The 23243-nt window shown below is 39.4% G+C and overlaps 2 protein-coding genes across 2 annotated transcripts in view; one reads left to right on the top strand and one right to left on the bottom strand.

Annotated features, from left to right (window-relative positions):
• LOC149901098 (uncharacterized) overlaps positions 1–23243 on the top strand; it is a 56861-nt gene that overhangs the window by 28406 nt on the left and 5212 nt on the right. Inside the window, exons 3-4 of the mRNA XM_090111872.1 lie at positions 22439–22501; positions 22863–23060. Of these exons, the coding sequence (XP_089967998.1) occupies positions 22439–22501; positions 22863–23060 (261 nt within the window). The remainder of the gene's footprint in view (positions 1–22438; positions 22502–22862; positions 23061–23243) is intronic.
• On the bottom strand, positions 224–21002 carry LOC149901099 (lipase member I). Its single transcript, XM_090111930.1, has 8 exons — positions 20957–21002; positions 18556–18655; positions 14158–14306; positions 6304–6370; positions 5593–5780; positions 4951–5169; positions 1316–1469; positions 224–300 (listed from the first exon to the last, which is right to left on the bottom strand). The coding sequence occupies exons 1-8, from the start codon at positions 21000–21002 to the stop codon at positions 237–239; spliced, it is 987 nt and encodes a 328-aa protein (XP_089968056.1). The 3' UTR covers positions 224–236.

Genomic DNA, 23243 nt, shown 5'->3' with positions numbered 1-23243 from the left:
GCAATGCTTTTTTTCCGATGGAAATATTGATAATTACTATACATGAATATAAAAATACAACTTCATCAATTAAGCCAAAATTGTTACTGGCCATTTTTTACAAAACATTTTGAAATTATCTTAATATTTATTTCACTTTATCAACAACACCATCTTGAATTAGAAGCATCCGACCTTGCATCCGACTTTCCTAAGAATTTCGATGAATGAAAGAAATTATGGACCAATCCAAAATATTATGGACCGTTTCTTGCAAAAGGTGGACGCGTATTTGTTGCTAGGTACAGTTTTCCAAAAGACCTGAAATACAAAAAATATTCATTTTATTATGCGCAAAATTACGAAACATTTTAAAATAAAGCACTGCACAATGGATTTAAATAACAATGCCCATAATTATTTAGCTCAATATTTCGAACATTTTGCCGAAAGCGTTTCACTGCCGGCTACAATTATGACAGAACATTTAAATGTAAAATGTATTTATCCAAGAGGAAATTTCAAACTGAAACAAAAGTAAAAACAAATCCTTTGTAACTAAACATTTACTTGCAACCCTAAGTCAGTTTTATTATCGAGACAAGTGAATTCATGATCCGTACGTGCTTTATGCGTGGTCGTAAAGCGACCGCAAATATTGACCTAGCCAGTGTTATGGGTCTGTCTACAAATGCAATCAGTGTGAGCAATCAACGTTATGTGATAATAGAACGCAGTAATTATTTATTCAATACTCATAAAGCTAACGTAGGTAACAGTAACAATGAAAAACGAAATAAATTAAATGATATGATTCTCTGGATACCTGAAATTATAATTTAGAACAACAGACAAGAACAAATTGTATTTATTGCAGGACGTTCTAAAAGCTTACAAGAAGCAATTACATATTACATACTAGCTATCTGCCCCCGGCTTCACCCGCGCAGTCAAAGAAAAACCCGCATAGTTCCCGTGGGATTTCCGGGATAAAACCTATCCTATGTCCCGGGGTAAAAAGTAGCCTATGTCCTTTCTCGGGTATCAAAATATCTCCATACCAAATTTCATGCAAATTGGTTCAGTAGTTTAGGCGTGATTGAGTAACAGACAGACAGACAGAGTTACTTTCGCATTTATAATATTAGTATGGATGAAATGCAATTAACATTTCAAGAATACACAATAGACGTTTCTATATCAGTAAGATCAAATGCAAATTCTATTGAACAACCTGCCTCTGTTCGTACAGCATTATAAACCACCAATATACCCAGCAAAAGCTTATCATTCTACTTTCAGTCTAATCTTAAAAAGATAAACAACTACTACTTACGATGGCTGCGCCTGGTATCCCATATAGCCATCAATAGAGAACCCACAAGAGGAGGAATCGTTCCTCCACTCGTTACAAACGGTTGCGGGGAATCCCCAGGGATTGTGTAAGGATTCCGCGAAAAGCCGCCACGCACGGTTATGGCTGCAACCATCTGAGGAAAAAGACTTTTTCGTACTATTTGAACTACGAAGCCAAAATGCATTAATACTGACTGTTATATTCAAATGTAGGCTAATAACGAGAATGAAAATAATCAAATTGACTTTGAATTAAAAGATTTGCCGTGTAGAAACTTCGAAAGAATTTAAGTACTACTTAAGTGTAGTTAGAAATTCTATTATCTACGACTAAAAATAATTATTATCTTACACTAAATGGAACCATTAATATTTATATTAACGTAATAATATATTCTTGTTTTACTCTCTTCATAACGAAAGGAAAACGAAGTGGAACTTATCTTAAAGTATAACAAGTTCACAAAAGCTCGGACCATATCATGTTTGTAACCAGACTAAATAAAAGAGTAGATACAAAACTACTTTATCTCTGAAACTTACCTATTTCCCGTGTGAATCGAAGCGGAAATAAGGGGAGCATTGCATTGGATAGTTTTAAAAACAACCTCAGAAACAGTATTTGATAACGATCTATTACATTTGCAAATATTTTTAATACATTACAGTTTACACAATAAATTATAAAGAATACACAGAAATTACAGTACAAACTGCTGTGATTTAATTAAACATAGTAAACTGTTTAACGAACAAAATGCAGCAGGTACTTTATATGCTATGTTGTCGTTATTATCTGACATTATATTCTTATAAGTTATAACCTACATTATGATCATTCAAAAATTATGATCAGAATCTACCAAAACACAGCTAAAGGTCTTCAATTTCCGCCCCTAGCCCCATGAGGGCCATTCATTTACAAAGCTATGAGTTAAAGCCCTACTTTATCAGTCCGGATAACCCAATACGATATTGACATTTGGACGATCAATTTTTGGAAACGGGCCAAGTGAGGGGACCTGCATTTCATGTCCAAACACGTGACGTAATTATAGAGGCCTGCTTCTGCCTGTTATTGGATTTTGGTGTTTGTTTTTTTGGTAAAGAATTCCTCTTAAGAATATTCAGCTGTAATATTATATTCTTGAGAGTCTGATGGTAAAATATACTACTACTGAGATAAAATACACACGCACTAATTATTTTTATTTCAAAATGTTATACTCATTGAGAATGATTATTCTATTTTATTTACGTATCTCTACTTTTAAATAAACATATGACATTTAAAATAAAGAAACATACATAATTTTAACGTGATTTAAATCTTTCAAAAATCATGTAGCTATGTATGTATTAATAATAAATAGTTTACGTAAATAGTATAATATTATATCATATTCAAAACATTATAATAACATTGTAGTTACCTACTTTAAAATACATATTATATTTAAATCATATAATAAACTTTACGTAAAACGTGCAAATGTTTTCCTTGTAGATTTATTAGTGCATTAGCTCTTCTCACGTACCTTGTTTTAATATTTTAATCCCTGCAAAGCTGAAAATATGATAATCAGTATGAAACACGCTTCCCTAGTCTTATATACAGCGCTGGCGTAGGCGAAGACAAGTAACCTTTTCATGAGAATTAAATAAAATTATACTTACTCAAACTTAAATTTAAATAATGGACTATGCGTCGTATTATTTGAATGATTATTCGTACAAAAAGTACTGTATTTTATTATTATTATTGCGGAAAAGAAACAGCTATGTTTAATCATAGGAAGCTTTATTACTTCAATCTCAGGGCCTGATAAGATTTAAATCGGATATGACAGGATCGCGCTACGAGGGTTTCGCCCCATGAATTTTTTATTTAATAACCTTTTTTTTATTTCTGTCTTTCCAGTGAGGTATATTTTGCTACATTAAAAATATGAATCTACCAAGCTTAATAAAGATCATATTTGATTATAATATACCCAATATTATAACTAACTTCTTAATATGGCATTGAAACTGTTTCCCAATGTTATAATATTGGGTACATCTCCCCATGTAATATGTATAAATAATAGGATAGGATGTCCACGTAAAATAACAAAAAAATAAAGTGTGATAAAACCAAGTAAAAGTTTTGTTCATAGATTCAATTATGAGTACTAGGTACATATATTATATTTAATTTATAATAATTATCATGCCAACCCTACATTAAAGCGATAGGTGTTCGCTCTCCACTTCAGCGAGAATCTAATGAAACCAATTTCTTGTTCAAGCCTTCACCTTTCGAAATTAGGTTCGCGGTAAATCAAATTGTTCACACCAAGGCAGCATCAGGTAATTGGGTGAATTCTAATTGACTCAAGTACGGCATCAAAGAAAATGTGTTTATGTTTATCTATATTATGTATCTTGTTACTTTCCGTAACACAAAATTTGTTTAGTTTCGGAAATGATGTTCTATTTTGTTGTTGAATATGGAAAATAGTGAAGTTTTTCACAAATAAATTAGTTAAAAACCAACGTAAACACTTCGTATACGAGTGCTTTTAAAAGCGATGAATGCTGCACACTCCATATTTTAAACCTTTGAATATTTCCAAAACATAAAAAAAAAACTGCAAACTGCAGCAAAACATGGCTACCGAATGAGCTAATTAACGTGATTACTAATTAATTAAAAACAATGAAAGCGCACCGCAATCTCATAATAACGTTCAGTGTAACCGCGGTGGTAATTACTCCCCAACCCTCTGCAGCATCCGTGACGTCACAGCATCGATCGCTCCCGAAAGGGTCGCAAATTCATTGTTCCGTTCCGACAATGAAGGCCAACGCTTTGTACATTTTTTACGTCTTTTGATAACCCTTAAAGCTCGGATTCTACTTAATTTGGGACACGGCCAGATAAAAAAAAGTATTATTAGGGTTGTCGCAGTGCCTTTGCATTATGTAACAGCTCTTGTTTTAAGAGTTGCAATCATGTATTCATTAGAGCAGAGGTTAAAAACGCTGTTTGTGTGGAACATTTGTTTATTTTAAAATTTTAATCATTATTTCTTATGAATTAATATAAAATATGAAGTTGCAAAAAATATAAATGTATACATATTCCATATCTTCGTTAGAATAAGTAACGACATTCTTAATTAGAAAATACTTGAATCGCTTTCTAGAATGAATTGATGCAGTATTTCGCTGCTTCATTCAATTCTATAACCATGAATTATTATCACTGGAAAATCACGAGAATTAAAATATAAAATTTTCGATCCAATATTTAAAAATTCAGGAAACAGGGTCTTATCGCCACTTTATTTAAGGTACCTACAGCTAGTAAATTAATCTTATTTTTAAATATCCTTTACTAGCTGTGTCGCGCGATTTTACTCGCGAAAAAATTCTAGAGGCAAAAGCAATTTTTTTTTAAAGTTTACATGTATATAGGTACATAAGCTGCTAAAGCTTACTTATGATTAAACATCAAGTGTCATGAAAATCCTTTCGGTGGCTTTCGCGTGAAAGAGAAACAAAATATACCAAATCCACCATCAAAAACTTTCATATTTATCACAGAGGTAAGAAGAACATAATACTCACAAACAAAATTAAACTGTCGATTCCTGATAAGCTCGTCAAACCAGCACCCCGGTTGTATCCATTCCCCAGGGTTAGGATAAAAGTCCACATGACCGATCGCTTGTGGAAAACCAAAGACTCCCGGGTTAGTGTGTATCACGTCTACGAATGTTGCATCATCTTTGGTAAGGTGGCCCTCGGTGTCGTATAGGCTATAGCCGGGGTAGGCTGGGTCTAGACCTGTATAAAAACAAATTAAGTAGCTAATAAAAAATTTGACTACAAGGAAAATTTTATTATTTAATAAATTGCGATATAAATAACTGAAAAATGAAATATTAAGGATCAAGCTTACATATTATATAAGTTGGTCAAATAAATAGACAAAAAAAATTACAATACAAGGCTTAATAAGGAAGCTTTTCATAATTTGATCAAACGAATCTAAACCAATATTCAATTGCCAGTTTGTTTTGAATTATGAATTTGAATATCGTAATTACTGATGCGTGTTACCACAATTATATTATATTGTTCTCAAAATTATGAATCATCGTTGAACTTATAATCCAAGCTTATAATCCAAATCAAAAAAAGGTTTAAATTGCACGCCTATTTATGAACAATATAGCACAATTATTTTTTCTATAATAATATACGTACCAGTAATCCTCCCCAGCATTAAGCCTCTTTGTTTCAATTCTTTCCCTGTAAATCCAGCCGCTTCAGCGCCTAAAGAGAATCCTATAATATGTATAGTACTAGTTGGAGTTCCATGAGACTCTAGATATTGGACGAAATCAGCAAGCCTAGTAGCCACATACCTTGTATTTTCAACTGCCGATACGTACCTGAAAATGTACTCTATTACCTATAAATAAGGTACAAAATAGTAGAGCTAGACAACGATTTAATACCATTAATAAGTCTACACGATAAACGTATAATTTCATAGAACTTTCATAAAGGTTCCCAAAACATTCGTTATGAACAAAGGTATTGGGATTCGGGAAACGTATCGAATACGTGACATTTCGGCGCTTATAATGGCAAAAATAGTATTAATATTTATTGTAATCTAAAATAGTTACCTATTTATGACTATTATAGAAATGTTAATACTAGTTGATATTTTTATCTACCTACTAATTTACGTGACTTCTTTTATCAACCTCGTAAAGTTGAAATAGTTAGCAGTTTCTACAAATAGCTGACAAGTTTTCATAATTTATATGTTCCTACAGCTAGAGCTATATGCTGTAGTGCTCAAAAATTTTAAAAAATCTAGGAAGAGTGAGTGATTCTTTTTAATCATTGATTTGTAATAATTGTTTATTAAAATCAATTTAATAGAATACCAACTTAAGAACTTACCAAGGAAATGCGACAAGACGGGACCAGTCCACGCTTATAAAATTGTAGTTGCCAGTGCTTAAAAATGCTAAAAAGAAAATATACAATTTTTTGGCTTTGTATAAGTAAAAAAATACTTTTAGGATATGGTTAGTTATAAATATATAGTAAAGTAGGTGTAAAGGACGAGTACACGCAGGCGGTAACGGGGCTCCCCGCGCAGCGGCTCCACGTGTATGAGGCGGAATATTAACGCTGCACGTGGAAGAGAGGCGCACCGCGGTTTCGACGAGGCGCACCGCGGTTTCGCCTATCGCGCTGTACTCAGTACGCCACGTGCATTGCGTTTACACGTGGAGGAGGCGTGGCCTAGGCGGCACATACAAGACAGCCGCCGCCGCCTTTGGATGCCACCGCCGCTTTGAGTCTCGCCGCCTTTTGGATGCCGCCGCCGCTTTGAGTCTCGCCGCCTTTTGGATGCCGCCGCCGCTTTGAATCTCCCCGCCGGCGACGCATATAAATAGCACAAATTTTCAAATGGAGTTCAGTTCGAGCAAGTGCTTATTACAGACAAGTAGTTAATAAGTAATAGTGATTAGGAATTGTAATTGTAAAGAGAAAATATATGTACTTATGTATGTCGAAGGAAGGGTTTTATTTCGACTACGAACCCCAAAAATTATACAGTCCACAACAACGTGTGGTCCTTCGATCGCCGGATAACAACGTGTGACCCTTCGATCGCCGGATAACAACGTGTGATCCAACGAGCGCCGGATACTTCAAGGAAGAAACGCTGCACGTGGAAGACCAGATCCTGCCGAAGAGAGGTACGCATCGGCAACGAGCTCACCTTCGAGGGACGAATATCGGCAAACCGGTAACGTTGGTACTAGCCTGCTGGTGTTTTTGATCGTCACCAGGCGAGTCAGGTACCTACCGACGGGGCCGCGCTGTTGGTACTAGTCCAATAAGGTGAGTCGTAAGGTTTTTTACGGGCAGACACGGGCCGCCAGTGGTGACCTAGTGGTACGCGCCGGGAATCAGGGGTGCTGGTCAGCGGAACGAGTCTGCCAGTATAAGCCTGCGGTGCGTCACCTCTTTAGGCATGGTGGTAACCCGCAGCCAGGGTGACGCTGTGGAAGTTGAAGACCGGAGCCAGGAGACAGAGCGTGTGCGGCAAGAACGAATGCGGCGGCTGGTGCTGGACCCGTTAGCATCGCCGTCTGACGCACGCTTGACGTCAGCCACAGAAACAATGGAGATCCCGCCGCAACCGCGACGGCATTCGCCAGCGAGATCCGCTAGATCGGTGCGGTCGTCGGCGAGTACGGCGCGGCGGATTAAGGCGGCGGAATTAGAAGCGGCAGAGCGACTCGCCGCTATCCAGAGAAAAGAACTACAAATTGAGAAAGAACTAATAAATAAACGCTTACAGTTCGAGGTGTCCGCCATACAGGAAGACGAGGACCTGCCGGAAGATATCGTCACCGCGACAGAAGAACGAAACAAGGTGGACGAGTGGCTCCAGTCACATCCTGTGCCGAAGGATGACAGACACCAGAGATCCGAACTAAGAAGAGGAAGATCGCCGACGCCGACCAGAAGAACAGGAATCGAGCAGCTGGCGGCGTCCCTAGAGAAGATGGCGCGACCGCGCCTACGCCACGCGGACCTTCCTATATTTTCAGGTGCGATCGAAGAGTGGCTGCCGTTCCGAGCAGCCTACCGGGACACAAGCAGCATGTACCAAGTGTCCGACGCAGAAAACATCCAGCGGCTGCGTACATGCCTGAAGGGGGAAGCAAGGGACGCCGTGGCAGCGCTGCTTCACACTGCTTCATCACCTGAAGCAGTCATGAAAACCTTGGAGCAGTGCTTCGGGAGGCCCGAGATAATTATCGACAGGGCCATGGAGGACCTGAGGAAGCTGCCGCGACCTGGAGCAGCGGCCAAGGACATCAACAGCTTCGCGGTGAAGGTACAGAACGTGGTATGCATACTTCAAACCATAGATAGGAAAGGATATTTATACAATCCTATGCTAGCAAGGGAGATATTGGACAAACTAAGTCCGCACCTGCGGTCCAGATGGTGCGACTATGCATATTCACAGGAAGGTACGGCAGATCCGGAAATTGTGGTGCTGTCCCGCTTCCTGATGAGAGAGGCGGACCAGGCGCTCCGCTACACATACGCGCCGACGAGCAGCACTGCGCCAGCGCGCAGAGACACCACGGCAGCAGCGGCAGCGCGACCTGCTCCACCAAGAAGGAAGTCGGCAGTATACGCCACAGTTTCCAGCAGTGGTGATGAAGAGGAGAAGAAAGAAGAGAAGAAAGAAGAGAAGAAAGAAGAGAAGAAAGAAGAGAAGAAAGAAGACTTCTGCCTATGCTGCGGGCGCGACCACACCATGGTTGCCTGCCCGCGCTACGCCAAGCTGTCGGTGGATGAGCGGTGGGCGCTGGTGAGGGAAAAGGGCGCCTGCTTCAAGTGCGCCACGAAGAAACATCGGCGCATCTACTGTCGAGCGAAACCATGCGGCGTGAACCAGTGCCGCCGCCCGCATCATTCATCACTGCACGACGTAAGAAGAGAAGAGCCTGCTGCGTCGACCGAAGAAACCGTCATGGCGGTTGCTGACCGCGCAACCGCACCGCCCCGCGCCGTCCTGCTGAAGATGTGTCCAGTTACCGTCGTCGGCCCACGGGGGGAGGTATCGACGCACGCACTGCTCGATGAGGGCTCCACCATCACCCTCATTGATGAGGACCTGGCGCAACAGATCGGCGCCGAAGGTCCCGCCACGCCGCTCCGCATCCACGGGGCGAACATGGAGCAGATTGAAGAAGGAAGTCGACTGGTGACGGTGCAGCTGCGGGGGCAGAGCGACGGGACACTACACGACCTGCGCGCCCGCACAATGAAGAAGCTACAGTTGCATCAGCAGTCCATCCCGGGTTCCCTGCTTCGGTACAGACACCTGCGCGACATACCGGAACATGAGGTATGTTACGAACAAGCACGCGCGGGTGTCCTGGTGGGTACCGACCACTGGGAGCATATCGTGACAAGAGAACTTCGGACGGGCGGCGCCGACGAACCTGCCGCCTCCAAGACAAATCTCGGCTGGGTGATACATGGGACAACGCCGCGTCGAATGATCGTCGAAAGGGACTGCGTGCTTCACGTCCGAGAACAGCAGCAAGCGGACCTACGGCTACACAACCTGGTGGAAGAACACTTCAAGATAGAATCATTGAACATAGCCAGTAGACCGCGCATAGGTGAAGCCGACCGACGAGCAACGTCAATCGTCGAGATGACTACGAAGAAGACGCCGGGCGGGTATGAAATCGGCCTGCCATGGAAGAGGGATAATGTCCGCATGCCGCCGAGCTACAATGCCGCGCTGCGGAGACTTCTGAAGATTGAAGCCAAGATGGACGCCGCGCCGGAATTCGCAGCCGAGTACACCAAGCAGATGAACAACTTATTTGAGAAAAGGTATGCGGTTCCATGCGACGGCAGTGAAGGCGAGAGCAGCGTGTGCTGGTACCTGCCGCATTTCGCTGTGACCAATCCCAACAAGCCAGGGAAGCAGCGATTGGTTTTCGATGCGGCAGCCAAAAGCCACGGGACTTGTTTAAATGACGAACTGCTTGAGGGCCCAGACTTGCTACTATCACTGCCGGGTATATTATTTCGATTCAGGGAAAAGGCAGTGGCAGTCACGGCAGATATAGAGGAGATGTTCCTACAAGTAAAAATAAGACCCGAAGACCAGCCAGCGCAGCAGTTTTTATGGAGGGGGAGCCGACGCGACACGCCGCCACAGCACTACAAGATGACGTCCATGATATTCGGCGCAGCGAGCTCTCCGTTTATGGCGCATTACATCCGTAATCATAATGCGCAGCAGCACGCAGAACAATATCCAATGGCGTTGGAAGCGATAACGAAGAGCCACTACATGGACGATCTGGTGGTGAGCTACGCCGACGCGGAGGAAGCCAGACAAGCAATCGAAGAAATACGGACGGTGCACGCGGCGGCAGGCTTCAAGCTACGAGGATGGAACGCCAGCGATAGGAGCGTGCTGAGGGACGTGCCACGAGAACTGCACGCCAGCACACCAACGCAGCTGGGAGGAGCGCAGCCAGCCCCGAAGATCCTCGGGCTAATTTGGGACGCCGAGCAAGACGCGCTAGGATTCAACACAGCGATGAACAGGGTACCGGTGGAGGTGCGAGATCGCAAGCGCCCGCCAACCAAGCGCGAAGCATTAAGTGCGGTAATGTCAATTTATGACCCACTAGGCCTCTTAAGTTATTTCACCATCCGTGCTAAAATCATATTGCAGAGCCTGTGGCGCCTCCAAATTTCATGGGACGAACCAATACCTGAAGAAGAGGGCGAACAGTTTGCGGGCTGGCTGGCGCAGCTGGAAGCGGTCGGCGCGCTACGTTTGCCGCGATGCTACGCAACGGACAACGTCGAAGACATCGAGCTGCACGTGCTATGCGACGCCAGTGAACAAGCGTATGCAGCCGTGGCGTACTGGCGTATGCGGCGAACGGACGGCAGCATACAAGTGAAACTCGTCTCGGCGAAAGCAAAGGTGGCACCACGGCGCGCGCAGACAATCCCGCGCCTAGAGCTGCAGGCGGCGGTGATCGGCGCCAGACTCGCCGATCAGATAAGAAGAGAGCACAGGTATGACATATCTCGTACTTGGTTTTGGACAGACTCATCGACGGTGGTGCACTGGGTGCGCAACGATGCAAAGAGATACACGCCGTTCGTCGCGCATCGCCTAGGTGAGATTGGAGAACTAACACAAAGGGAAGAGTGGCGGTGGCTGCCGACTCATGAAAACGTTGCCGACGACGCCACCCGCCTAAGTTTCACCACGGGACATGATCGATGGTTCCAGGGTCCAGAATTCCTGACAAAGACGGAGAACCAGTGGCCCACGGAGAAGGAACTTCGAGAAACAACGGACGAGGCTGATGTACTGCATGTAAGCGAGCTGCCACGGAAGATGGAATGGCTGCCGGATCCAGAGCGCTTCTCCAAATTCCGCACACTGGTGGGAGCAACAGCAAGGGTGCTCGCATTCATCGACATACGCATCAGACACACGGCGACGAGACTAGAATGTCGCCACCTGGAGCAAGCCGAACGACTGCTGGTGCAGCGCGCACAGAACGACAGCTTTGGAGAAGACATAAAGCGAATCAAGGACGCGCGCCCCATCAGCAGATCCAGTAGACTGTACAAATTGGACCCGGTAATGGAAGACGGCGTGCTGAGAGTAAGGGGCCGCATAAACGCAGCCACGGCACCCGACACAATGAAGAAGCCGGTAATCCTCGACGGCCGGCACAGAATAACCAGACTAATAGTGTTACAGGAACATTGTGCCGCCGGACACGCCAACCGCGAGCGCGTCACCAACGACCTGAGACAGCGCTACTGGGTCACCCACCTGCGGCCTACAGTGCGCGCTGTGGAGAAGAACTGCGCGCTGTGCCGAGTACGCCGAGCAATGCCGCAGGTCCCAGCCAAAGGGGACTTGCCGCGCGCTCGCCTCGACCCGTTCCATCGACCCTTTACCAACTGCGGGGTCGACTACTTCGGGCCAATGATGGTCAAGATCGGACGAAGAAGAGAGAAGAGATGGGGCGCGCTGTTCACATGCCTGACATCGCGAGCCGTGCACCTGGAGCTCGTCGCATCTCTGTCAACGGACTCAGCCATCATGGCGCTGAGAAGGATGGCAGCTCGCAGAGGGTGGCCTCGTCTGATGTACTCAGACAACGGTACAAACTTCAGGGGCGCCGATCAAGAACTGAAGAAGGCGTACAACGAGTGGGCGCCGGCGCTACAAGAAGAAGCGCTGCGCCACCGGATGGAGTGGCGCTACATACCGCCGGGTGCGCCGCATCAAGGCGGTGCATGGGAGCGGCTGGTGCGGTCGGTGAAAACCGCGCTCGGCGCGACACTACGGGAGAAGGCGCCGCCAGAAGAGGTGCTGCGGACTCTACTCACCGAGGCGGAGTTCGCGGTGAACGCGAGGCCGCTGACTCACGTGAGCGTGAGCCCAGACGACCCCGAAGCCCTCACGCCCAACCACTTCCTGTTGGGCTCCTCAACGGGACTGCCGACGACGGGGCCGTGCGACGAAGCAGACCGACGGACCTGGCGCGCCAGCCAGGCACTCGCCGACCACTTCTGGCGCCGATGGATCAAGGAGTACCTACCGACGCTCGTGCCACGGGGGGAGGCGCGAAAGGACACGCGACGCCTCGAGGAAGGTGACGTGGTCATTATCGTGGACCACGTCTTGCCGCGCAACACATGGCCCATGGGGGTCGTGGTGCGCGTTCACGCCGGGCCGGACGACGCTGTGCGGGTAGCCGAAGTGAAGACCAAGAGCGGGATCTTCAGACGCCCCGTCAGCAAGCTCGTCGTGATGAAGGAGGCTACGCAAGCTACGCCGGGGGGAGGACTGTAAAGGACGAGTACACGCAGGCGGTAACGGGGCTCCCCGCGCAGCGGCTCCACGTGTATGAGGCGGAATATTAACGCTGCACGTGGAAGAGAGGCGCACCGCGGTTTCGACGAGGCGCACCGCGGTTTCGCCTATCGCGCTGTACTCAGTACGCCACGTGCATTGCGTTTACACGTGGAGGAGGCGTGGCCTAGGCGGCACATACAAGACAGCCGCCGCCGCTTTTGGATGCCACCGCCGCTTTGAGTCTCGCCGCCTTTTGGATGCCGCCGCCGCTTTGAGTCTCGCCGCCTTTTGGATGCCGCCGCCGCTTTGAATCTCCCCGCCGGCGACGCATATAAATAGCACAAATTTTCAAATGGAGTTCAGTTCGAGCAAGTGCTTATTACAGACAAGTAGTTAATAAGTAATAGTGATTAGGAATTGTAATTGTAAAGAGAAAATATATGTACTTATGTATGTCGAAGGAAGGGTTTTATTTCGACTACGAACCCCAAAAATTATACAGTCCACAACAGTAGGTATATTTAGTTTCATATTTTGTGACTTCTTGTTAAACTTTTGCTAAGTCACCTTCAGTTTGACTAAATTTGACGAAATTCTCGTTCTCTTAGCTTAGTAACTACTTTTTAACATCAAATTTATTATATTATATATTGATGATAGGTAATTCTACCTATCATCAATATATAATATAATAAAAATTGAGATACATTTTCACTGAATATATACCTACTAGTTATGCGGTTATTAAATATTTTTTTAAATATAATACTGAAATGTAATTCATTGTATTCATATTCCTGCTAGTATAAAAGCGCATCCAGAAAATGTCACATAAAAATTGTGTCGGAAGTGATGACGTCATTACCACGGATAGCTGCAGGCGATGTGACCTTTTATTTCACTTTTTTCTATTTAGACTTTGCAAAATAATCCATTTTTATATTTCTTTTGTAGTTGGGAAGTATTTTATTAGAAACATCTTGATAACTCGATGTTTGCTTGTTATGGCTCTTCAGTTTTTGAAGATCAATTTATATTAAGCACTCTTTAGCTAAAGAGTCAGACTGAAGCTGGTCATCAACTTTAGATGGAACCAAGAAATGTTTTGGTACATAATAAACTTTAGTAGACGCTATTACATTCTTGTTTCTCCAAAACAACAAAATTGACAAATCTCTTTATAGGATTTTTTCTTTCACAAAACAATTTATGATAATTGATTGATAACACACACATTTGCAACTTAATTGTGAATGACGATTTTTTAGTGGTGTCTGTTCTTTTGCTTTTCGATATAATAATATATACTTATATGTTTTAAATCTAATTAAAGCATTATAAGATCGACTTACCATTCTTTAGAGTCACAGTACTAACACCAGTGGGGGCTTCGGAAAATCCAAATAAATAAATAACTGTGGGATAGCTTGTGTTGTATCTCGTACGTAATATTGAATTACTATCGTCTATTTTGATTAGTTCCGGTGTATGCAAATATGGCCTAAAAAGATTTTCAAAAGTTAGTAATAATTCAAATTGAAAAATACACGTATTATAACTACACAAAAAATGTACCTATATACAGTGGTGGCCACATAATTAAAGACACCCCCTAATTGACCATAAAAGATTTACATTAGGAAGTACAATTACCTGAAAAATGTATTTAATCTAGTATTATTTTTACTAAACCATACAAGACAATATGTTCTTTAAAATGAGGGATAAAAAATAGTTATATTCCTTGTTAGTTTCGGCACTTGTTCTCTGTGGGAATGTAACACAAACTTTGTTTCCGTACGTGTAGCTGGCCACTTAATGGAGAATGTTCACTAATTTTGATTATAAGCACTCCATATTCTCTGTCAAAAATAAATAATACTAGTGAAAAAATTACTTCGATACGTCAATTATTTTCCGATTTAGAAGTAAAACAAGTTGTAAACGCCCGGTGATGGTGTGACGTCACACCACAACACGCTCAATCTGGCTCACTCAGTCCGCTAGCGATCGCGCGCCCGCGCCGTCGAAATTATAATTAAATACTTTTAAAAATGTCCAATCCAAATACCAGAAAATCATGTGTTGTTCCTAAATGTAAAAATACAACTACCAATTCGCCGGATAAGTTGTTTTTTATACTTAGTTGCAAAGGAAGTAAGCTACATATTATAATATTTTGAGAACATTGCAGCTGTTTTGCGTTATCCTTTGTTTTCTATACAAGTTTTAATCTATACTAGACTGTGCTTCTGCTCTGCTCGTATGGGCTAAGTATAGGTAGATGGCTAGTAAGATTTTTTCTTGTTTTAAGTTGAGAATGATATGGAGAACTATACTAAAATATAAGTTGGTCGGGGGAAGAATTAAACAAAAACAGGGTATAGTTCCACACAAATTCAAATGTCAACAGGAAAATGAAGATAAACCTCAGAGATCAGCAGTGCAAAAACGCAATCGTATAGAATATTTTGAGAAACTATTAAATAAAGATGAAACTTTGGCATGACTGTTATTTTATTAAACGAATAATAATTATTAATTACTATTATTGGACTATTAACGAAATTCGCGGACGAAAACCCATCAAAATACTGCGCAAGCTATAACACCTACTACAGCGCTGCCGACTTGATACTAGGGTGCGTATAAAGCAAAATTACCAATCTTCTATTAGATGATACGTGTAATATTCAAGACCAAATCTAAAAAATAAAATATATAACAAACTCAACAACATTTTTCAACATTTGCAAGATATTTGTCAGAGCATTTTGAGTAATTACTTTTAGTTTTGGTTTTATCTGCGATAAACCACTTTTATCGTGACAAAACCAAACGTTTATCTCGAGAAAAAAAGAGCGCCAAAAATAAAACCAAAACTAAAAGTAATTACACAAAATGATTGACAAATATCTTGCAAATGTTTTAATATAATTGTTTATGAAAAAAAAATCATAATAAGTATTACCATGTCAAGTAGAAAACGTAAAAGTGTGGAAATTAGAGCTAACTTGGTAATTTTTTTTTATCGAGTAAATTTTAATATTTTATGTTTTTGATTAAACAGAATCGTTGAACATATCATCTAGTTTGATATATATTTTATTTTTTAGATTTGGTCTTGAATATTACACGTATCATCCAATAGAAGATTGGTAATTTTGCTTTATACACACCGCGCGGGGACGCGGCCGCGCGGTGCGTTGTGACGTGACGTCACAAGCGGTCACGTGACTATTAGCGGGACTCGATATTTTTCGAAACTTTGAATGCGTATAAAATCAAAACTACTTGGTATTTTTGACTACGACAAAAACTAGTGTATTTGTATACATACAGGCTTTACTGAGACACAATTTCAAGGGATTTGGCATACCTAGTAACATTCTTCATTAAAGACAACAAGAAATGAGTTATAATTTTTTTTAAATAAAAAGAAACAGCATTGTGATTTTCTTCGATTTGCCGCGTAATTTCATAAATCGTTGACAATCCATAATTTCTTTGAGTATTTTTAATTTTTAAAATTAAAATTCATATGTTTAATTGTTTTAATATCAATTATTATGGTTAAAAACAAGAGTTGCGACTCGTCCACAAGAAAAATTATTTTTAACTTCCATGATAATTAAAATGTTCCAAGGATATGGTTATGAATGCTATAAAACATGTCAAGATGTTCCACACGACCGAAAACGTACTCAGAAAAGCAAAACCAAGTGAAAATACTCGGGCGAAAGATTCAAAAATGGTGTTGTTGGCTAAAAAAGATCCATTTAAAGTGTCGGAACTGATACAGTTCAGAGTTGTATGGTGCAGCAGGCTTGAAGGGGGTGTCTGCAAGGACAATTAGATGGAGAATGTGTGAGGAAAACTTGCACTGAAGAGTATCTCGGAAAGTATCACTTTTGAAAAAACAAAATGTGAAGGCAAGATTTGACTTTGCTACAAAATACGAACACTGGACTGAACGAGAATGGAAACATGTGCTGTTTTTGCATGAAACTAAGATTAATAGGATTAATTCTATCAGAAAACAATATGTAAGACGCCATCTCAATAAGGAAATGGATCCAAGATACATTAGTAGGTAGTCATACATGGGGGTGGAAATATCAATGTGTGGGCGCTGTTTTTCTGGACTTGGTGTTGGACCTGTTAAAAAGACAGAAGGCAACATGGATAAATTCCAGTACAAGTATATTTAAGAGCAATCCATGCTGCCCTATGCGGAGGAAATTTTACCTTTTGTTTGGACTTTTCAACACGATAGTGTTCCTAAGCACACAGCAAAAGTAGTGAAGTGCTTGTTAAGGAACCAATCTGTAATTGTTTTGGATTGCCCTCCCCCCCACAGTCCGGATATAAATCCGATCGAAAACTTATGGAATCAAGAAAGAAGGAAGTCGCGGCAAAGCGGTCATCAAACGTCGACTAAATTTGCAAAGCATTTTCGAAGAATGGAACCAAATTAGTGATGCAACTTGTACAAAATTAGTTGCTTCAATGCCCAAGAGATGTAAATCGTCATTACTGCCAAAGGATATGCAACCAAATATTGAAAAGTGTAAAAATGTTTTGCAAATACGTCAGGCATTTTGTGTTGGAAAAATAATCTCATTAAAATAATAATTTTTTATATTTCTCATAAGCGAGTCTAATGTCTTTAATTATATGGCCAGACCTTTGCTAGGTTAAAACTGCTAGTAGTAAGGATGAACCGATTAAAATCTAACAAACCGACAAGTTTTGTAGATAAAATTTAGTTTAGCATTAGACAACACATACCTGAATATTTTAAGATTATTTAACAAGTTCCAATGGTAGTGTAAAAAAAAATGTTGAGAGAAGTGTCTTGTGTAGTATAAAATGCTCTTAGTGTCCTTAATTATGTGACCACCACTGTATGCATAAATGGATATAAATATCCGAGACAACTACATCGAAGGAAAACATTCAATAAAATATGAATGACAAACCCTTAACATACGGTCTATATTATCAATAAATGATTTTATAATGATTAAAAAAAAACAATAAAAATCAATATTATAGCAATATAAAAAGGGTACATTTCTTACTAAATAATTATCTACCTATATTCGATCTTTTTACTTTTTTACATAGGGATATTTATAAAACAACTTCAGATACATATGGAATCATCTAAATTATCAATTGTAAAATATTTCGTATTTATTCGTCATTGTTCCTATAATCTTCCATCTATCTAGATAATAATCTAGCAATATCATAATACTAATCTAGCAATTATCATAATACAACAAACTACATAACACTTTTATTGTAAGGTTTCATTGTCACAAACTGTAAAAAGAATGTAACCTCTGTATAAATCACAATACAAATTGAATACAAATGGTTCGCAATTCGCATTATGTGTAGCGAAGGCTTTGAGTTATTGTGATGAATGATGCAGTGTCCTTCACATGACTTTGCAGAACAGATTGCGAGAGCTTTGAATCCATGCACAGATTATTTTGAGACTTCTCGAAATATACATCCTCTATGAATATAAATCGCTAGAAAAACTTTTTCTTCTATTATTTTTATAATTATTATTTTTAAATATTACTTAAAGTAGGTAGCTTTTTAATGGTTTGAAAAACAAAACAAACGACCTAACTAACTTTTGTCACTATCGAATTTAATAATATTATAGTCAACAGATCACCATGATATTACAAAATATCATCAAAATGTACAAACGTGAGTATATTGTTTACCTTGTAAAAAGCCTGTATTTTATATCATTGCGGTCATTTCTCGGACAGCAGTCTGTGCAATCCCCAATGGGCGCTGGCATGAAACATACCTGCACTGCGCCTGAAATTATAAACATATTTTTCAATTCATTTTGCATTTTGTCACGTTATTCGTAATATTACTTTAAAACATATTAGCGCATGTAAGCTAAATTCACGAGTCGATTATAGCAAAGTTTTAAATATCGAATGCCCTTCCCGCCTTTATACAAAAAAATGCAATGTTTTTTTTTCAGCCAGTTGTGCCGAAAGCTACCAAGGAGGTCCTTTACATAAAAACATTATAATAATAAATACTGATCCCCATTTCCGAATTTTGCTCAAATAGAAAGCAATGTTGCCCTAAATCCTATTAACGTTTTTCCCAACATGTGTAGTATTTTCAATGCCATATCCACGCGCGGTATCACATTACGCTTGACTTCCATTGCATGTTAAGGTTACAATAAAAGCCTATTTGATCTCGACCTTACTATTGAACTAATGTCGATTATCAGTTTACACACATTTAGTTTATGGGTTTACACACGTGGATATATTCAATTTTCATCATTGATAAATATTTTAATTTTCGATGACTATAATTATTAGTTTTTTGCATAATACTGTGCTCTTATTTACAGACAACTAAATCGTAAATGTTAGGTATTGCAGTTAATAATATTTATTAGGTATATAACAAACTAGTAATTACCATTTTAGCGCAACAAATGGTGTTGCATTACAATAAATGACAATACTAGAAAATAATTACCGATTACACGATACCTAATTAAATCCCAAACAATTAATAGCAAAGATTCAATCTAGCAACATTATTACGAGTATCATGTTGTACAATGCAAATAATTCTATAAAATTAAAAAAAAATATTTCGCAACTATTTTTTTTTTTGCTATTAGGATTCGATTCGATTCGATTCTAAATATAATATTGAAATGCTTACAAAATAAAAACAGCACTTTTAATAAGCATCATATCATAGCTTAAAATATGGTCCTGGTCCTGTCTTTAGTTAATTGTCTGATCTTTTCCTTCTTCTCACCAATCACCGAAACAGCTGTAGTGATTTTGATTGGACTTTCACCAGCCGTTGATTTGTGAGATTAACTTATTTCAATAAACAATAGTACATTCCAATTGACAAATACCCGTAAGTTATTATCGTTTACTTTATCACCTATTCAATTTATTTATTGTATAATATAAAATAAAATAAATTTGATAGTTACCACATTTAACTACAAAATTATAACATACAAGGTGTATAATATTATGTCTTGACTAGCTGCGCTCCGCGGTTTCACCCTCGTGGCTCCTTTTCTGCTGGTCTTAGCGTGATGATATTATTAGATATATACAGGGTGTCCCACTATTGGTATACTAAGCAGTAAGCGCGAAGGGCCTTGTAGTTTTGCATACACTGATCACGTAAAAAATACTTGAACAACAAAATTACGTCAAAAATTTTTTGCTAAATTTTTCCTGAAAATCCATGTTTTCTTCTCTAGCTTCGCGCAACCTGCATATACCGTTTCGCTAATGTGAGCATTTTGTCTATGAAAACCTTAGATCATTAAATGATCTAAGATGAAAACATAATCTTAAACGATAGCTCACGTGCGGGTGGCAAACTTGGGCGGGTTGCATGTTAGGGGTGTACACATAGACTTTTAAGAATTCATCTATTTGAAAAATAAATGCGTCTGGAATTTTATAAGTATTTTTTACGTACTCAGCGTATGCTAAACTATAACCTCCTTTGAGCTTAGTATACCAACAGTGGGACACCCTGTATAGCCTATAGCCTTCCTTGATAAATGGGTTATCTAACACCGAAATAATTTTTCAAATCGGACCAGTTCTTGAGATTAGCGCGTTCAAACAAACAAACAAACTCTTCAGCTTTATAATATTAAGTATAGATAAAAAAAGGAGAGCGTTATGCAAGGGTTTGTTTTGAAGAAATTAACGCCATACGGTTAGGGCTCTATCACGTTTTATCGAAAGTGCCAGTTTTTTTGGAACGGAGCACGGAAGCTCGTCAGTTTTATTAATAATGATAATAATATGATGACGTCTGTTATATCATTATATTTTAAAGTTCTTCATATCTTTCAATTTTTTTTTCAATGAAGTTATGTCCCTAAAGTAAAACCAAACATGAAGGTATGTATTTCCAAATGCATTAAATTTAGCTTTTTCCTAAAAAGCTTCGTAATAATATGATGACTACGAAATATTAAGTTGTATTGGAATTAAGGAACACATTGTAAAATAATTTTAAATGTAAATACATAGTTAGAGACATTTTAAATATATCTCCATTTCTATAAAATTCGAATTAAATAAAACGACTCACCAATAAACACGGACATAAGTTTGCACATAGAGTTACTGATCAACATGTTGACGCCAATATTTACTCTTCGATAAATAAATTTACCAGAAAACTGGAAAGAAAACACGACGAAAACGTTTGCATTTTCTTTAACGAACTCGCTGGATTTTCACACAATGGACACCACACAATGCTTCGGCATTCGTTAGAAACTTTTATAGAGCATTTCGATTAACCGAGCTCAACTTGCGTTCACTGGTGTATAAAAAAAGGAAGAAAATCAGCTACACGAAGCCACAGAATATACACGTAGATACGAAATATAGGCAGGTGCTATGAAAATATGCTATCGCCGCAACGGTACCCTACAAACTGCTGACTTAACGTCACAATAGAAAATTATGCAATTGTTCTTATAAATTTTTTCTTAGCGATAAAGGTAAAGGTTGGTCGAAATTGGGCTTTGTCGAATTGATTGCGAGTTGCGGCCGCCATCAGACGGAATTGCGGAAACAATGTCTGTTTTGCAATAATTTTGTTGTTTTTATGGTAGCTTTATCAAAATATCCTGAGCAATTTCAGTAAGTAGATGATTGAATAAAACACGCTATGAATAATATGATATTTACATAATGTTCACATGCACTCACTGTCGTATTTTTAACGTTAAAATGGGCCATAATTTTTCTGTTTGTTGTATGAATATAATCTGCAATGTACCTACGTCGATAGTTTCGTGTAATATTTTATGATAAAACAAAAATGTGAAATAGTAGTGATTTTTTTAAGAATGCAACAAAAACTGATAATATATAATTCATGTTAGGTATATTCTCTTCAAGGGCTAATACTTAAGTAGGTATATTTTATATTTTGTTCACGTTTTTTAAACAAACATGACAAAATATTTTTTTTGAAATTGAAATTAATTTGTAGTTTTTATCCGCAAAATTACATAAATATCAAAAATCTTATTTAATTTTAAACAGAATTAAATAATAATTAATATATTAATTTCAAACCATATTATTCCTAGAATCAAATAAACTAATAGTATGATTCATACAATTCACCTTTACTACAATTATTTAGTCTGACCTACTTATTTCAATAGTATTAACTATTAAGGTTCAAGGCAATAGCTTAAATGATTACGTCGGTCACAGCCTCTAAGCTTATTTAATTAATGGTAAGTGATTAAAACAATGGCCGCGAAAATGCTAAATGACGAATACCTACACTGAGTACTAAGTATTTTATATAATATTGCAATAGCAAAGGAAGTTTTACACAAAATTGTAAAAAACATTGTAATTAGAAATAATAATCTCTGATTTTTGTTTTATTGAACGATTTTATTAGCAAGAAAGTGGTCGACTTTTTATTTTGCGTCAGTTGAAATGTAGCACTCTCAATATTATTATTATTATAGCGTCTAATTGCTAACCAGTCTACAAAAAAAAGTCTCTATTAGATTTTAAAAGTCAATTTTAATTGTTACAGGATAAGTTGCTCAACAAGCTTGAAGAAAATGAGCCTGAGCTAGCCACTTCCCCTGAAGAAGAAGTAAGTTATTTGAATAATTTTATTCCATTAAAAACTTAAGTATAACAGTTTTACCATCGTTAGATTTATTGAATGATAAGTTGATGAATTAAGGCTAAGAGGTGAGAGGTGAATTATAATGAATAAATCAAACAAAAAAATATTTCATTTCGTATTCTTGTGTCGAATAATTTATCTGTGCTCCATTTATAGGTACAAGGTATCAAAAAGACTGATTCCTGAAAAATAATATTTTGGTTCCATGTTTAACTGTTTTATCTATGTATATATATACCTTTCGTATACGTGGATATATAATATATTCCCTATTATTGGAATTTTTTGGACATTTATTTAATAACAGAAAATTCTCCAATTCCAGTGTGTAATATGTGTGAACGCAAAAGCGACGATGCAGACCTCCCCCTGCGGCCACCGGGTGGTGTGTCGAAGGTGCTTCGTCAAGACCATCCAGATGGCAGTCAGCCAACGCTTACTGCCCTTGCGCTGCGTCATCTGCCGGGCCAAGATACTGCGGCTGCGGCAGGCACCGCGCCTGGTGACTAGCAAGAGTTGGCAGGTTTGTCAATAGTTAACTTTTTATTAACGTCTCTCTGCATAATAATTAATAATATATTATCTAACCGTTCTGTATCGCGCAAGGCTATACGCGTGATAAACAAATTCATAATTAATTAAAACAACGATGATAATAAGATGCCATCAAAACAGACAAGAGAATTCAATAACAATAGGTATTAAG

Source organism: Colias eurytheme, chromosome 17 (genome assembly GCF_061535395.1).
Source record: "Colias eurytheme isolate Ceu_HAF_F1 chromosome 17, ilColEury1 Martin Lab GWU primary, whole genome shotgun sequence".
NCBI lineage: Eukaryota > Metazoa > Arthropoda > Insecta > Lepidoptera > Pieridae > Colias > Colias eurytheme.
Note: the sequence above shows the minus strand (reverse complement) of the source record. Positions and strands in the feature narration are given on the sequence as shown.

Excerpts from the sequence above, each read along its gene's own strand:
- LOC149901099 (XM_090111930.1), bottom strand. The coding sequence starts at position 21,002 with ATGTTGATCAGTAACTCTATGTGCAAACTTATGTCCGTGTTTATTG. Across the intron at positions 14,307-18,555 it reads AAATACAGGCTTTTTACAAG|GCCATATTTGCATACACCGG; the intron begins GTAAACAATATA and ends AAATCTTTTTAG. Across the intron at positions 5,170-5,592 it reads AATGCTGGGGAGGATTACTG|GTCTAGACCCAGCCTACCCC; the intron begins GTACGTATATTA and ends GTTTTTATACAG.